This window comes from Salvia splendens, chromosome 20 (assembly GCF_004379255.2).
Source record: "Salvia splendens isolate huo1 chromosome 20, SspV2, whole genome shotgun sequence".
In the NCBI taxonomy this organism is placed as follows: Eukaryota; Viridiplantae; Streptophyta; class Magnoliopsida; order Lamiales; family Lamiaceae; genus Salvia; species Salvia splendens.
This window is the reverse complement of record NC_056051.1, coordinates 27,449,080-27,465,387: the sequence shown is the minus strand read 5'-3', so window position 1 is coordinate 27,465,387 and position 16,308 is coordinate 27,449,080. Positions and strand designations below refer to the sequence as shown.

The 16,308-nt window shown below is 42.6% G+C and overlaps 2 protein-coding genes across 4 annotated transcripts; one reads left to right on the top strand and one right to left on the bottom strand.

The window, feature by feature from the left end:
* Positions 1-2,063: 2,063 nt before the first annotated feature.
* On the top strand, positions 2,064-4,430 carry LOC121780599 (low-temperature-induced 65 kDa protein-like). Of its 3 annotated transcripts, none has more exons than XM_042178209.1 (5): positions 2,064-2,229; positions 2,323-2,502; positions 2,589-3,293; positions 3,367-4,104; positions 4,197-4,430. In XM_042178209.1, exons 1-5 carry the CDS (start codon positions 2,166-2,168, stop codon positions 4,238-4,240), a joined length of 1,731 nt encoding a protein of 576 aa, XP_042034143.1. In that variant the 5' UTR covers positions 2,064-2,165; the 3' UTR covers positions 4,241-4,430. The 3 variants fall into 3 exon arrangements, with proteins under 3 accessions (XP_042034143.1, XP_042034141.1, XP_042034142.1); XM_042178207.1 differs by having other exon boundaries at positions 2,308-2,502; XM_042178208.1 differs by having other exon boundaries at positions 2,074-2,217; positions 2,308-2,502.
* A 7,194-nt stretch (positions 4,431-11,624) lies between these two features.
* On the bottom strand, positions 11,625-14,960 carry LOC121780990 (ADP-ribosylation factor-related protein 1-like). Its single transcript, XM_042178659.1, has 7 exons — positions 14,811-14,960; positions 13,767-13,929; positions 12,946-13,086; positions 12,723-12,831; positions 12,566-12,627; positions 12,172-12,275; positions 11,625-12,089 (listed from the first exon to the last, which is right to left on the bottom strand). The coding sequence occupies exons 2-7, from the start codon at positions 13,857-13,859 to the stop codon at positions 11,990-11,992; spliced, it is 609 nt and encodes a 202-aa protein (XP_042034593.1). The 5' UTR covers positions 13,860-13,929; positions 14,811-14,960; the 3' UTR covers positions 11,625-11,989.
* Between the last annotated feature and the right edge of the window lie 1,348 nt (positions 14,961-16,308).

The following is a 16,308-nucleotide window of genomic DNA, read 5'->3' as shown; positions in this document are numbered from 1 at the left end:
TCTAGGGTCCACCATTCTATTATTCAATTTAAATAAAAACATTTCCACAATATTAAAATGCATTAAAATTACCCCAAAATACTATTACAAATTATAAAAAAAAATAAAAATTACATAATTAAAATTCTAAAAATTAAAAATTAAATAATTAAAATCCTAAAAAATAAAAATTACATAATTAAACTCCTAAAAAATAAAAATTACATAATTAAAATCCTAAAAAAAATTTACATAATTAAATGCTAAAAATACCCCCCGTGGAAGACTATTCATCCGGCTCTACCCCCAATGTTCTTTGGAGACCCCGTATCATTGCCACATGCGATCGAAGTTGCTCGGGGGTCTTAGTTGACCTATCGGCCAAATTGAGTTGGGCCAAAAACCCCCCACAACGAGTTGGTGGGGGGTTGAGGTGGCACAAGGGAGCGGGATCGGGGGCGGTTGGCCGTCGACTTCTTCCTTCCTTGCGGCCGACGTTGGGAACTACTCGGGCCGGCGTCGAGGCTACCCAAGTTAGCTCCGGCGAGCTGGGTGGACACCTCATCGTAGCCGGCGTCGGACCGGGATACTGACCTCGACCATTTTTTGGAGGAGCTAGAGGAGGATGATACGCCTCCCCTATACTTCGGATGCACACGCACCTCCTCCCAAACATTGAGGTACTTGAACGGTTTGTAGTGTTAGGATTGGTAGGTCGCCAACGCGGCACTGATGATGTCGACCTCGCTTCTGCCGCTCCCTGCCGACCACTCTTCCTGGAGGTAATACCCCTGGAACTTTTGGATTTCTTCGTTGGCTCTGTATATGACATTGCGCACCATACTCTCGTTGAGCTCGATTGTTCCAGCCGGTCGGTTTTGATTGTAACGGCGACAGATGCGCCACCAAAAATGGTCCCCGGATTGGTTCGTGTCAATCTCCGGATCTTCGGAGATAGACAAAAATGCTTTGAATAATTGATCCATCTCTCCCGGAGTGTACGGGGTGCGGACACCACGAGTAGGAACATGAGGAGTTTGAGATCCGCCGCTCCTCCCGCTCCCGTATTGCCCCTCGGGAGCATCTTGGTCGTCCACCGGGTAAGGCCGATAGCCACCCGGAGCTTGCGAACTTTGGGTTTAAGGAGGGGCCGAAAATGGTTGCGAGCCGAACCATTCGTGGTTCCAACCACGGGAGTCGGAGGGGTGATCGCCAGAGTCGGACATTTTTTTGTTGTAAGAGTGAAAGAAAGATTGAGAATTGTAAGAATGGAAATGAGAGAATTTAGATGAGAATTGTGTAGTGTGGTGTGAAATTTTTTGTGTGAAAGTGGGGGTATTTATAGATGAAAATGTAAATTTTTGGGGTAAAAAATTGAAAAACAAATTAAAAGTGAGAAGAAAACGGATATAATTTTTTGGGAAGTGGAAAAAAATATTTTTTTATTTTTAATCGGATTTTTTAAATTAAAATCCGATTTAAAAAAAATTGCTAACGGTATTGCCTTTGGCTAATCAGAGGAGGACACGTCAGCTGCTCGCCGTCACGGACGTGCTCGATGCATTGAGCAACGCCGTGCCAGCGGCGAGGGCGCAACGACGGACGGACGTCGTCCTTCAACCGCTGCGGATGCTCTAATAATTAACAATTAATCGTTATATACTCCCTCCGTCCCACATAATTTGACCCAGTTTTCCATTTTAGGCCGTCCCACATAATTTGACCCATTTCACTTTTACCATTTTTGGTAGTGGACCCCACATTCTACTAACTCATTCCTACTCACATTTAATTATAAAACTAATATATAAAAATGGGACCACATTCCACTAATTTTTTCAACTCACTTTTTATTACATTTCTTAAAACCCGTGCCAGGTCAAAATGTCCCAAATTATGTGGGATGGAGGGAGTATGTTTCATTATCGAGAGGAAGCCACGTCCGCAAGTTATTGCGCGACACGCGTCTCATAGCAGAAGGACGTGACACGTGTACACCCCATGCAAAGCTGGCCGAATCATTCCTTCTTCAACCTTTCTTCTGCATTTATCTCCATTTCTACTTAACTGCTTCTGTTCTTATCCTCTTAAAAACTTAAACCAACCCTCCCCTCTCCATCTATATATATAGGCGCACACGCAAATCCCTGTACAACACTCATCTCTCAATCAAGCAAATCTAAAAAATGGAAGGACAACTGCAGCATCGCTACGAAGAAGACCCTCATCATCACGCTGGTATGCAGTCTGGTGAGTGACTGAGAAAATATTTTCCTCTAGTTTTGGTTCGTATCTGTCTAAATCATCGGCGGTTTTGATTTGTTCAAGTGGTGGAGGGTGAAGGTGAGGCAGAGCATCACAACCACCACGGCGAGAAGAAGTCGGTGCTCACGAAGGTGAAGAACAAGGCTAAGAAAATCAAGGACAAAATCAAGCACGCCGGTCACGCTCACGAAGGCGATGACTACGATTATGACGAGGATGAAGAAACCGTCGACGGAGGTCATGTTCATGGGGCACCAAGTGCGCTTTCTAACTACTTTCTTCATAATAACTGCTTACATATGTATGATTTGATTTTGATTTTGAGATCTGATTTCGCGTGGCAGTTGTGAAGGAATCCGAATTTATCAGCGGCACGGCTCTGCCTAAACAAACCGGTCTCAATTTGGAAGACCCGGTGAATCCGGTGGAGGAACGCCAGAGTCGACTTGCAGGAGATGAAATATACGGTGATTTTGGGGCAAATACGGCGTCGGATCGCCCGGCTCTGCCAAAACAAACCGGTCTCAATCTGAAAAACCCGTTGAATCCACTGGAGGATCGGCAGAGTCGAATTGCAGGAGATGAAGTATACGGGGATTTTGGGGCAAATATGGCGTCGGAGCCCACAGCTCTGCCTATACAAACCGGTCTCAATTTGGAAAACCCGCGGAAGAGTCGAATTGCAGGGGATGAAGATGAAGTATACCCTGATGTTATAGCAAATAGGGAGTCGGATCGGAATGCGAGGAATGAAATGTATTCCAGTATAGGAAACGATAAAGTGATTGAGCCCTCTCCTTTGCTGGAGGATCCGTACATTCCCAACGTCAGAAAAGAAGAATGCTCTGAAGCAGGAGATGTAGGAGAGATAATGGCAAGGTTGGCAATGGAGGCTCCCCCAGAACGACGCTCTGCTGTGGCAGAGGCAGAGCCTATGGTTAAAATTGGCCCGCTCACTGGCTTGGAGGAGGATCCTTACTTTCCCAGGACTGATCGTGATCTTCATCCTCCTAATTACCAGACCAAAGTTTCTGATCCTACCGGTTTAGGTCTAAATCCAATTGACATGACATGAATTTTGTTTTCTGTTTCCGATTTCAGTAGCTAATGTTGTCACTGCAGGGGCTGCGGAGGTGGATGTTGCTCCGCTTGTCGACCGCCTCGGCAATCTGCGCGTTGGTGAATCGAAGACTGAACCGGAAGAGATGGATTACACCGGAAGCCACGATCATATTCAGAAGACTCGATCAGAAGAGATGGATTACACCGGAAGCCACGATCAGTTCGCTCCCCAGCCTATTCCAATTAGTGACGAGTTCAATCCCAAGAGAGTGGATGATGATCTCGTGCTGCCACGAGACACGGTCGCTGAGAAGATTTCCGCAGCCACATCTGTTATAGCTGAGAAAGCGTCCTCTGCTAAGGATATGGTGGCGTCGAAACTCGGATACGGCGGCGGCGGCACCCAAGTGGTGGATGAGGCTCCGCGGAAAGGTGCACTGGAGTCGGTAAGCGAGAAACTGGCGCCGGTGTATGAGAAAGCGGCTGGTGCAGGGACGGCCATAATGTCTAAGATGCAGAGAGGTGGAGTGGCGGAGGAGAGTGATAGAGGGGTGTCGGTACAGGAATACTTGGTTGAGAAGTTCAGCCCAGGGGAGGAGGATAGGGAGTTGTCGAAGGTGATCAGCAGCGCCATTAGAGGAGAAGGACAGCAGGAGGAGGAGGAGGAGGTGAAGGAAAGGGTGAGGGTTGAGGCGGTGGTGAGTGATGAGAAGGCGGCTGCGGGAGTTGTGGATCGGGTGAAAGGCGCTATTGGGACGTGGCTGGGCAAGAACCATCGTGGACACCCGCCGGGTGAAGGTGAGTTTCTGAATATTACATGAAAGATAGGAGTATGTGGTTTTAGTTTTTGTATTCCTATTATTGAATAAATTTGGTGGTCGATGATGCAGGGGAAGGGCTGGAGAAGGAAATAGCTAGCAAGTTACAGGAGTAAATCGACTGATCCCAGAACCATGGTTATGGTTGTGTAGTGTTGTTATCAAGTACCAGTATGCAAGGGTTGTACGTATGTGTGTGTGTAAATTGTGTACCAAGTGGATTCTATCATAGCAATTCCGCTTTGTTTATTGCACTTTTATCCTGTGAAATGTCAATAAAGCAATATAATAGCAAGAGTTGTAGTATGTTTTTTGGAACATAGAACCTATATAGTATACTACTACAAAACATGTCAAATAATTGTGTACATGGAGAGATGAATTCTCCAAGAAGAGAAGCGTGTTCCAAACAACAAAAAGCGTTATTTAAATCCTCCGTGAAACTCACCCTGAAACCCTTGTCGAAAACCTTTTGCTGCTTATTGCCTGAATCGTTCCGCGACACGAGACAGAGATAGAGAGAGCAAATAGCGAGAAAACGGTATAGAGAAGCTAACCCGGAGCTTTTCCCAAACGAAAAAAAAAAGAAGAAGAAAAGCAGCTTCTAACGCAAAAGTTGTGACCCCAACAATCCAAACAAAATCAAGAAAGCATCCCATCTCAGAGTCGCCTGGTGAGAGCTGCTACATATGCAAAGCCCCCGATCACATTGCCAACAACTGTCCCGAGAAATCTGAGTGGGAAAGGAACAAGGTCCTATTTTTATTGTTTTTGGATTGCTATTATATGAATCAAAGTTATTTTCTGCTGTTCGGTATGTTATATTCGCGGCCTTCTTATGACTGCTCTGCAAAATCTTTAAGCTTAATTGATTTCATCGAGCCCTTTTGATACGAGGGTACTGGTCCCGGCAGGCGGCAGCGCGAGGTTGCCGGAGAAGGGTTAGGTTCGTTCGCGGGATCCTCCCGTCGAGCAGCCTAGGGTTCTCGGTCAATTAAGGTTTGACCAGATGAACTTGGAAAAATAAAGTATGAAAAGATAAAAGAACGATAAAAGATAAATTGATTTGATATTTCTCCAATGATTCAAATGAATAACAATGTCCACTATTTATAATAGTGGATACCCTAACTTAACGAACAAGAAAATAATCATAATAAATATGAAAAGATATGGTAAATCAATAACTAACTAAATAATATAGATATGGGGATAATCCTTAGAAATATGCTCGTATCAACTCCCCACGATTAAAATTCACCTTGCCCTCAAGGTGGAAACCAAGTAGCAACAACGAGAATCGCGTATCCCCTCCTGGATCAAATGCAAAAGATTGATCTGTCCAATTATAATAGCCACTTGTCACTGTCTTAGCATGAATGCATATATTATGACGGATATCATCAGCAAGTACAACATCAGTGACCACGATACCAGGACAACAGGACAGAGAAATCGCAGCTGGTGGGGCAGGGTCGTCGTCTAACACTTTCCCCTCTTCTGCAATCTTGAATTTCTCATATATCTCTGCATCGTGCGTCTCCTTCTTCAGCCCGCGACTCACGCCCATAGATGAGATGACCATAGCGATATCGATAACTTTCAAGGAGACGTGCCCAACGCCATCTTTGTCCAACAAACGTTGTCCTCCCATAATTTGGTTCTGGGGAAGCACTTGCAGAGCAGATCTCGGGAGTACCATGTTGTCCCTCAACATCTCACGTGCCTCGTCTTGAGATCCTTCACTCTGTTCAATTTCATCGCTCACATCCACCCCGACAGCAGTGTTGATGGCAACATCGGTGATGCTGTTGGGAACATCGTGAATGTCTTTGGGAACATCCGCACTCAATACCATCATGAAAGTGTTATCAATGTTCTCCTCAGTTATATTTTCATCATCAGTGTTCTCCTCAAACCAAGCGGTCATACGGGCGAGCAGGGCGGCTTGGTCCAATCTATACACACGTAACTTCTCGTTGTAATCGTTTACGGCGGCTAGTTGAGCAGGGGATAACAATCGAGCCATGAGGTCAGGATTATTGGGGTCAGAACCCTGGTATGTCGCTTCACCATAGGCGAGGTACGGGCCGTGAGGCGGGGACTGATCATAGGTCGAAGAACTCTGTTGCATGCGCCTCCATGGCGGGTCCCAGCAAGTGGGCTGTCGGGTCTGGTAGGGTTGATATTGTGCGTGGAGGTGCCTATCATGTGGATAGGATTGTTGCAGATCTAACGATCCAATCGGATGGTGTGGTGGCTGATATATGGGTTGCGATGGGTGGTGGTGTGGTGGCTGATATATGGGCGGCGATGGATGGTGGGCGAATTGCGGCTGACGGTAGTCGAATTGGTGATGGTAATAGGCAGCATAGGTAGATGATGACATGATGGAGATAATTCGGAGGAAGAGATCAGATGAAAGCACCAGATGATACGATGGTACTCGTATCGGTCCCGGCAGCGCGAGGTTGCCGGAGAAGGGTTAGGTTCGTTCGCGGGATCCTCTCGTCGAGCAGCCTAGGGTTCTCGGTCAATTAAGGTTTGACGAGATGAACTTGCAGAAAAATAAAGTACGAAAAGATAAAAGAACGATAAAAGATAAATTGATTTGATATTTCTCCAATGATTCAAATGAATAACAATGTCCACTATTTATAATAGTGGATACCCTAACTTAACAAACAAGAAAATAATCCTAATAAATATGAAAGGATATGGTAAATCAATAACTAACTAAATAATATAGATATGGGGATAATCCTTAGAAATATGCTCGTATCACCTTTGTTTATGAGCAAGGGAAGTGCATGTATTATTAGTATCGCACTAGGGGGAAAAACGATAAAATGTGGGAATTCTATTCAATTTTGTTTTGTGCAAGTTTTTACTGATATTTGGAAGATGAGTTGTACCTTTTTGTTATGATGATTGAGTTTTGACTCTAGTTTGAATGAAGTGTCTGAGTAACTTGAGTTTTCTGTTTGAGATAGTGTTGATTTGCTTATCATACGGGATCATGTTTCCAGATCTGTTTGTCTTGTCGGCAACGAGGCCACAGTCTTAAGAACTGCCCTAACCAGAATGAAAAGTCTACAGATAGGAAATTATGTTACAATTGTGGTTTGTGGAGAAATGGGGCATTCCCTGGCTCACTGCAGCCAACCTCTTCAAGATGGTATGATTTTGAACATCATATACAAGATGTATTTTTCATTATGTATCATCAGTTTGTCAATAGCATGTATGTTAATTAATAAGGTACGACATTGTGCTTCATTATTATGTGATGTGTGAAAAACAGAAATTTAAATTATCTTCTTTGATTATTGAACTTGTTTTTGTTAAATGAGCTAATAACTGCAGTCCGTACATCCTAAGAATGATGGTCCAATGTTAAGGACCTAAATCCCTAACGATCCAATAAAACGGACAATAACGAGATAAAGATAATCCGGCGCCCGTGAGGGTCGGCGGAGATAAAGATCTGGGCGGCTGTGCGCGGGTTCCAACCCGTCGGGCAACGGCTACAGATCAGATATACGTTCCGGCTGTGCGCGGAGACCTTCCGTCGGGCAGCAGGTAGCGTAGGGAATTATGGATTCAAAGTATAACTCGAGGCATTTGGCCAAAATAATATATTCATTGATGGATGATTAAATATGATAACAGTCTATCCTATTTATAATGCTACTGACTTAATGAACAAGAAAACAAAGATATAGAAAAAGATATGCTAAATCCCTATAATATCTAAACTAAATAATAATAATAAGGATTCGTATCAACTCCCCCACGGTTAAAATCCACCTTGTCCTCAAGGTGGGAACCACGAAGTAAAAAGGAGAGTTGAAAGCAGAAGCTTCGGCGAGGCAACTCCTCCTGGATCAAACACACACCGAACAGTTGAACGTCTCCCTTCTTCACTTCCATAAAAAATCAACAAAGGAGACCCAACTTTGGCGGAAAAATTCCTTGCCAAATCGAAAAGCTTGTCCACGCCTCCCAGAATGCCCAAGCATGGCATGTCATTACTCGGAGGGATCAATCTTGCATCTTTGTCGAGCGATGTTGATCGATAATTCATACTTGGAACATCACCGACATTCAAATCCACATTGACACAAGCAATTACGGGCAATTCGGTGTAAGCACCATCTCCTTTCTTGCCCAAACAATTTCCAACAACATTTGTGGATGACACTTGAACAACATTGAGTGAGACGATTATCTTCTCCACTTCACCAATAGAACCATCATCGTCTTTATCTTCTAGCAATGTCTCCTCCTTTTCACCAATCTTCTCATCATATACCCCAACGAGCACTTGCGGTGGCTCATTGTCGTTCTTGACAATCCCTTTGTTCTTGAGGAACTCTCCAGGGAACTCGTTGTTTGGAACATCAAGAGGAACGCCATCATTGTGAACATCGGTAATGTCATTGGGAACATCATCACCGAATACTATCGTGGGAGTATTATCAATTTTCTCTTCGGCTAAATTCTCATCTTGAATGTTCTCCTCAAACTCATCCTCATCATCCGCATAACAGAGAATGCGTTGTTTACACACATGTCTCATCACCCATTTCTCGGGACAGTGCCAGCAGAGACCCAACCTGGACCGTTCTGACTTCTCCGCCTGCGAGACCCGTATTAGCGGCAGGCGTGGCTGCTCCGGAGTTTGACTAGTCACACGTGCGGGCTGACTGTACAGGTCCCGCGTTGGCTTCTCGGTGGAGTAGCGGGGCTGGTGGGAGGCGGGCTGGACTCGCGCTATCACCTCCTCCCGAGGGCGAGGTCGGTCCCAGCACGTGTCCGAGCGTCGGGGCCGGTCAAAGGGCAGGTAGTCGCGGTCCTGCTGTTGCGCCGGTGGACAGCGGCGATTGGTTCGTTCTCTGGGCGGATCCCAGCAACTAGGTGGACGCGGCGGTGGCTGATCATAATCCGAGTATCCCTGCGATGCCCGGCGAGGCGGTGGTTCCCAACAAGAGGGCTGCCGCGTCGGTGGAGGGTAATAGGGATCGAAATCCTGGAGTTGGTATCTCGGTCGTGGGCGACGATCAGGTGGATCCAAGTGGTGCGAGACGTAGAGTGATTCTGGATCAGACCACGATGGCGAATGGAGTACTTCCACCCGGCTGCTCGGAGGGTCCCAACAGGTTACACGGCGAGGTTGGGCCGGCTGGTAGGGACGGAATGACTGTGTGGCCTGAGGGACGTCGTATCGACGACGATGATAGCCGACGTAGTCGTATGACATGTCGACGGACTGAAGCGTAGCTGTGGTGGATGATCGTCTGACTTCGACGCGGCACGCGGGAATCCTTCCCGTCGGGCGTTGCAGAAGTAGAGTTGTCCGGTGGCTAGAGCTCGGCGGACAGGCGGGACTCGCCAACCAAAGCAGTCGTTGTGCGCGGAATGTTTTCCGCCGGGCAGCGGTGTAGCTTCGGTTCGAGATGGTGGGAGGGTGAGATCACGATGAAAGCACCAGTTGTTAAGGACCTAAATCCCTAACGATCCAATAAAACGGACAATAACGAGATAAAGATAATCCGGCGCCCGTGAGGGTCGGCGGAGATAAAGATCTGGGCGGCTGTGCGCGGGTTCCAACCCGTCGGGCAACGGCTACAGATCAGATATACGTTCCGGCTGTGCGCGGAGACCTTCCGTCGGGCAGCAGGTAGCGTAGGGAATTATGGATTCAAAGTATAACTCGAGGCATTTGGCCAAAATAATATATTCATTGATGGATGATTAAATATGATAACAGTCTATCCTATTTATAATGCTACTGACTTAATGAACAAGAAAACAAAGATATAGAAAAAGATATGCTAAATCCCTATAATATCTAAACTAAATAATAATAATAAGGATTCGTATCACCAGATTTCATTTCTAAAGTTTGCGATCCTGGCTCGATATGCATTCACCTTATTCTTTACTTGTTAGTTCAACTTCTTCATAAAGCTTCATTGTATGTATTAGTTCTTCAACTTTGCTTAACTTCATCTTGGTCGTGTCAGTATCCGTATTTCTTCCTCAGCTTGTGTTGTCTCAGGAAATCGATTTACATTTTCTGTATTGCAAGCACACACATTTCACTACACAAACTTTGATGTTCTAATAGATATTTAGACTGTTTATCCGTTAAAAAGTTTGGAAATTATCTTTGCAGGTTCAACAATTGCTGCTGAGGACAATATGAATATCCCGGAAACTAACGGTTCAGAACAAAGAGAAAAAGAGAAGAATCACAAGGAAGATAGTCAGCAGCGTGAAGATCTAGCACTCCAAAATAAGAGAAAAAAGACAAAAAGGAAACAGATGAGCAATATACCTCGTAGAACTTCAACGAGACTTGCTCATTTGGAAGCCAATCAACCGGTGGAAGTAAAGAGCAGCACCAAGGATGAAGCTTCAGCTAGAGTATCAAGCAAAGAAGAAGTTGATTCCACCAAAAATGATGGTACTTCTGTGCAATCTAACGAGCTAGAGATGGATACCTCTGTAAAAATTGGTACAGCAGACTCATACGAGCAACGCATAACAGAGAATCCAGCCAATGATGAGCAGAAAGAAACCATTCCTTGTGAAAATCTATCTCCTGAAGAGCACAAGAGCACTGGAGCCATCTCCCACGAAGATCAAAAGGATGAAAAACATCTGGACACCTCTTTGAAGGACCTACTAATGGATCCGTGCATCGAGTTTGCAATTAAAACTCTAACCGGTGCAATGCCGATTGAAGATTTGAACAAAGTTGATGAGAATCCAGTGTCTACCTTGGCTTCAACTGATCAGACTCCAGGCTGCTCATCTCTGTTGCCTTGTGGTGATATCTGGTCTGATCCTTGTTTCGAATTCGCTGTGAAGACACTGACAGGTGAGATGCCCAATGAGGATGGAGTGCGGTTTCAGATTTCGTACAAGAACCCTGTGAGTTCATTGTTGAAGATCAGGGTAGACAGTGTGTGTCCATCCAATTACTCAGATGCTAAGCAACGAGGTGTGTAAGCGGATGGAACTCAGGTCAATCTGGGCCGGAGTGACGGGAACGAAGGGCTTAGGATGTAGTGGTGGGGTATCTTATCACTAAATGTATGATGGAGTTGTAAGTCTCCATCTTGTTGTGACTTTGTGCATTAACATTTCAAGAGCTGTAAACTAGTAACTTAGTGCTAGATTTCTTTAAAGCTAACAGATTTACCTAACTATATGTAGAAACACACTTTTCTTATATTAGCTTGTTTGCACCCTATCTTTCCTTCACATTTGAACATTTACAGGCAGATATTCTCTGTTGAAGTGTGACTGTGACTATGACTATGAATAAGGTTACAATGAAGAGAGAGAGAGAGAGAGAGAGAGAGAGAGAGAGAGAGAGAGAGAGCAATTGGTCATCTACTTATTACCATACAGAGCATAAAATGCTTTTTAATCATTGAATTTGATGAGATTAGAAAGAAATGGCTTCTCACTTTACAAGAAAATGGATAAGTAAAGGAAACTTCTCACTTTGATAATCTTAAATTACATAGTCTGCAATAGCACAGCAAAGTCCCTCTTCTCCACAACAACAAAAACAAAATCGTCCACCAAAAGGTCCAAAACTCTACAAAATGGCTTCCTTTAGAAGAGTTATATTAAACAATTGGTGTTTAAATATTTCATGTTACTTGAACAATGTTGTAAGGGTTTAACAAGTTTTTATAAAAGGTTGAAGGTGCACAACAACTTTGTTGCAAGATAAAACCATTCGAACAATCAAGGTCAGGCACCAGTCGCACAGCATCAAGGTTGATCCATGATTTATGTACAGAGTTATATGAAGGGTGGGATCTAGTTGTATTTGATCACTTCTAGACAACATTGCTTCCGGCACGAAGCCTCAAAGTTTCAGTTCTCTTACTTCTCTCCATTGCATCTACCAGCCAGTTTACACCCTCTTTTATTCCCAATCTGCAATAAAAATCCCAATCAGTTACATTTGGGCTCATCGATTAGAAATAAAAAGGATATAATTTGATATCCATCTGCATACCCATCAAAAGCTGAAACAGCTTGAAATTTAAAATCTCGCCCGTCCAATTTATTTATGTCCAAATACTGAGCAAGTTCATCAGTTGATGCGGCTTCTTCAAGATCCTATGCAGCACAACATCAATAGTAGGGTACTTGGTCAAACTTATTTGTTCAACCTATCTTCTTTAACTTACTTAGTCTATTCTTCTAAAAATAGTGAAAGAAAAAAGCCATAAAGCATGGTTTCATAAGAGCATATAAGTAGACACGAGAATAACACAGCAAGAAGCCTTATCACAGCAATCCCAGCAGAATGAGATACCTTGAAGTTTTATATATACTGAAGTGATACCATATGACAAAGTAACGAACTATCATCTGCAATTAACGTTTAACCAGGATGAGACGATTACCTGCTTGTTCGCTAGTATCAACACTGGAGCTCCTTGCAAATCTTCATGCCGCAGAGCCTTTTCTACATTACCAGAGAGAAAGTGAGGACACCCTTTTCACTTAAACTAATAACTTAAACCAATATTACAACAGTTGCTTGAATCCCCAAAATATTACCAAGTGCAGATTTTGAATCTTCAAAACGGGATGGACAGGCAGCATCAACTACATAAATCACAGCATGTGCCTCATCATAATATTTCTCCCATATTGAGCGAAGACCAAGCTGGTGAAAATTATGTCTTGTGTCACAATATAATTTCACAGAACCATATAACCAGAATCTATACACTATACAGTCATGAACAATTGACTGAAAAGTTCAGAGTGCATTCCAAACCTGACCTCCCAGGTCCCAGAAAGCAAGTTTTGTATTTGAAACTTCAATGCGGCCAATATTAAGTCCTACAGTGGGAACAATTCGATCTGGTGGGAGACCCTCCAAGTTTGAGTATTGTGACTTCAACTTCTCCAGTAATGTCTGCAATTGGTTGATTTATTAGCTAAGATCAATAAGAAAAAGCTGACTTCAGCTATCCATAACAGGATATTTTAAAATTTACAAAAAGCACGAGACATAAACAGATGGCACTATATATTAACCATGTATTTCACTGGTTCCAAGTACAAGCCAAAAAGGAATACCCCAGATAAAAAGAAGAGCGAGAAAAATCATTTCGGCAAGGGGTCTTATAAAAAGTATTAATGCATTAAAAAGAACAAAAAAAAGAAAGAAACCCTCATCAAATTGCTACTTGCCAGTCGCTGTAATCAGCACCTTTAGCTCTTGAATTGGTTTTATAATAACATATATCAGCTCAGTTAGACAATTCGTCAGGTTTAACATAGGCAATATCATAACAGTAGGTACAGCATAAATGACCCAAAGATGGGTCTGGGATTCCGCTTAGATACTTTGACAACAATACATGGATGCACAGGACCATCTTAATACTGGTCAACTCACAATCTTATTTGGGCTAGACCAGCCACAAAGCAATTAGCACTAAGCAAATCCGTTCAAGTAATATATATTTCTAAAAGGAGGATAACTCCAATTGTTTTGTCTCTACATATATTAGATCAAACTATCAGGTGCAAAATATCAAAACATATAAGTTAGTATTCAAAAAGTGGTTCCAAGATAAGTCAGCATATTACTGTTTTCCCGGACTTGTCTATTCCAAGAATAAGAACATGAAACTCCATCTTGCTGAACGCGTACTTCCATAGTCCATAAAGTAGGGAAAACATCTACCCTTAGTTCCGGTTTCTGTACTATCTTTAACTTCTATTCAGGTACTAGGACCTTGATGCCCTGAAGCTGAAATCATAAAATGCAGAAAAATGGAATAAATTCGAAGATAATGAAACACTTACTAGAGATAACAATTTTCACTTTGTTTTGAAACGGACTGAGATAAAATAGTTGGCAATTACATATACCCTCAAATACACGAGTTAACTATGAGGCGTGGACTGAGTCCTAATGTGAGGTAATAAGCTAACAAATCAAGTAACAAGGTTGTTCCAACGGAATGAAAATAGATTAGATGCAACTAGACAAGTACCACAAACTGAAGCTATATGTTAAGCAGCACTTCCCCCACTTAACAACATCAAATGAACAAATACTGTTTATAAGAAAGTATCAAGTAGTTCCAGTATGAGAAGACAAACATTAGAACTGACGGTGTTAGTGAAGAAGATCAAACATATGATATAGTACGACCCTACATTCAACAAGTAACTTTCCAAAAACAGCAGCCTCAGTGATCTGAAATCAAAGAGCAAGATCCTAGTTTGAGCGATTGACAATTGACATCATTTTATTTATTTATTTATTTGCATTCAACGCAAAGTAACTAAACACTGGGGAACTTCGTCCCTAAATTGCAGTCTCCTACAAACACAAACAATCGAGGGGGGGGGGGGGGGGGGGGAAATAAGAAGATGACTTAGTAACACCAAATCTATAGGGTCAAGATCTGAACTTTGCACTAATTTCAGATCAACCCAAGATCCAAACAACAACTAAAAAAGAATACAGCTCTAGGGATCACCCCAATTCAATCAAACACACAAAAAGCAATCGAAATATCGGATCAATAAATTAATAAGAAAAAGAAATGAAATTGCGCAGAATTTAGAGGAAAAACGGAGGAAATTGGAACATGAATCGATGAGATGAGAAGAAGACTATACTTGTGTAATTCTGCAGAAGTGGCAAGACTGAATTGAAGAGCTGTTTACTTATGATTTTTGGAAGAAAGCGTTTAGATTGAGAAATTCCCTAGCTTTTACTAAGTGTACTTTGTTTCTACTTTTATTGTTTTCTTTTTTAAATAAGTTGTTTTATTATTAAAATAAACACATGTTTAGTTGTTTACTAACACATGATTTCTTGTGGAGTATCAAATAAATTCAATGAGAGATTTAATAGTACTAATTAAAATGTTATATAAATGTTCAAGCTCAAAGTCAAGATTGATTCTTGTGTCAACAAGTTCGTATGTGTTTTACGTTTTCAACATATCAACACATACATAGTAGTATCATTTATAGTTCTTAGTATTTATATTCACATTCTCATTTTCAATAAAATCATATTAATACTAGTATATTATTTTATTGGTGTAATTGTTTTGAAGGTGCAACTGGGATGCTAGTCGATATTTTACTACAGTATATTATTCAATTTTGTATAATTCCTTAAGAGCATCTGTAACCCTTGGGGCCGGGCCACAAATTGCGAGTCCCGGCCCGTCCCATGCATTACACGGAAGGGCGGCACGGCTCAGGCCCGTCCCGGTGACGCGTGACCGGCCTGGGGAGCGTCCCGAGTCCAGGCCCGGGACGGGGTTGCACGGAGACGGGCAGCAAGTCCCGCGTCCCGGCCCAGCGTTGCACGGTGACGGGCCGGGCCGCAACCAATTTTTTTTTTTTTATATTTTAAATTCAAAATTTTTATATTTTAAATTCAAAATTTTTGTCAACTACGTTGTCACCGAGCCGCCCGTGCAGGGCCTTCCTCACGACATCCGCAATGTCATGGCTCGTTCAGCTGCGATGCGCCAAGAGGAACAACACACTCGCCTCCAAGCCGATCTAATCGAAGAAATTTGGACTCGCACCAACGTTTTCCAGCATTGACGTTATGTTTTCATGTATTTTATTTTCAGTTTGAAAATTTATATGTTGTAATTTTGCAGTATTCGATGAAATTAAATTTTCCGTGTTATAAATTTACAGCGTTTTTTATTTTACTTTCAAAATAGGTTGGAGTTGTGAATAGTGTCATTTATTAGTTGCGGCCCGGGCCGCAACCTGCAGGGTTACAGCAGTTGGGGCCTGGGCCGCAACTGTAGAGGAATGATGACGTGGAGGGGACTTGGGGCCGGAAATGGGGACGGGGTTACTGATGCCCTAAAGCAATTCAAATTTGTAGTACACGCTTACACATTACAAATACACAATAAGTATTTATTTATTTTTGAGTTAGAATGTTACGATATCAAGATTATAAAAATGAAGTTTCGAAAATTTGATACACATAAAATATTCATAATATCACTAGTTATCAGTATTTTATTGCATAAAATTGTGGTAGAATTATAAATTAAGCTGCAAGTAAACAATAAAACAAAATGCAACTACAAATTAACCTAGATTAATGTTTATTTCTGAGTCAATATTTATGTAG

Coding starts and splice junctions, on each gene's coding strand:
- LOC121780990 (XM_042178659.1), bottom strand. CDS start 13,859: ATGTTTTCCCTACTTTATGGACTATGGAAGTACGCGTTCAGCAAGATG. Junction 13,087..13,766: donor TAGACAAGTCCGGGAAAACA/GTAATATGCTGA, acceptor AACCAATTGCAG/ACATTACTGGAGAAGTTGAA. Junction 12,628..12,722: donor AGATTCAAAATCTGCACTTG/GTAATATTTTGG, acceptor CTGGTAATGTAG/AAAAGGCTCTGCGGCATGAA.
- LOC121780599 (XM_042178207.1), top strand. CDS start 2,166: ATGGAAGGACAACTGCAGCATCGCTACGAAGAAGACCCTCATCATCAC. Junction 2,230..2,307: donor TCACGCTGGTATGCAGTCTG/GTGAGTGACTGA, acceptor GATTTGTTCAAG/TGGTGGAGGGTGAAGGTGAG. Junction 2,503..2,588: donor TCATGTTCATGGGGCACCAA/GTGCGCTTTCTA, acceptor TTCGCGTGGCAG/TTGTGAAGGAATCCGAATTT.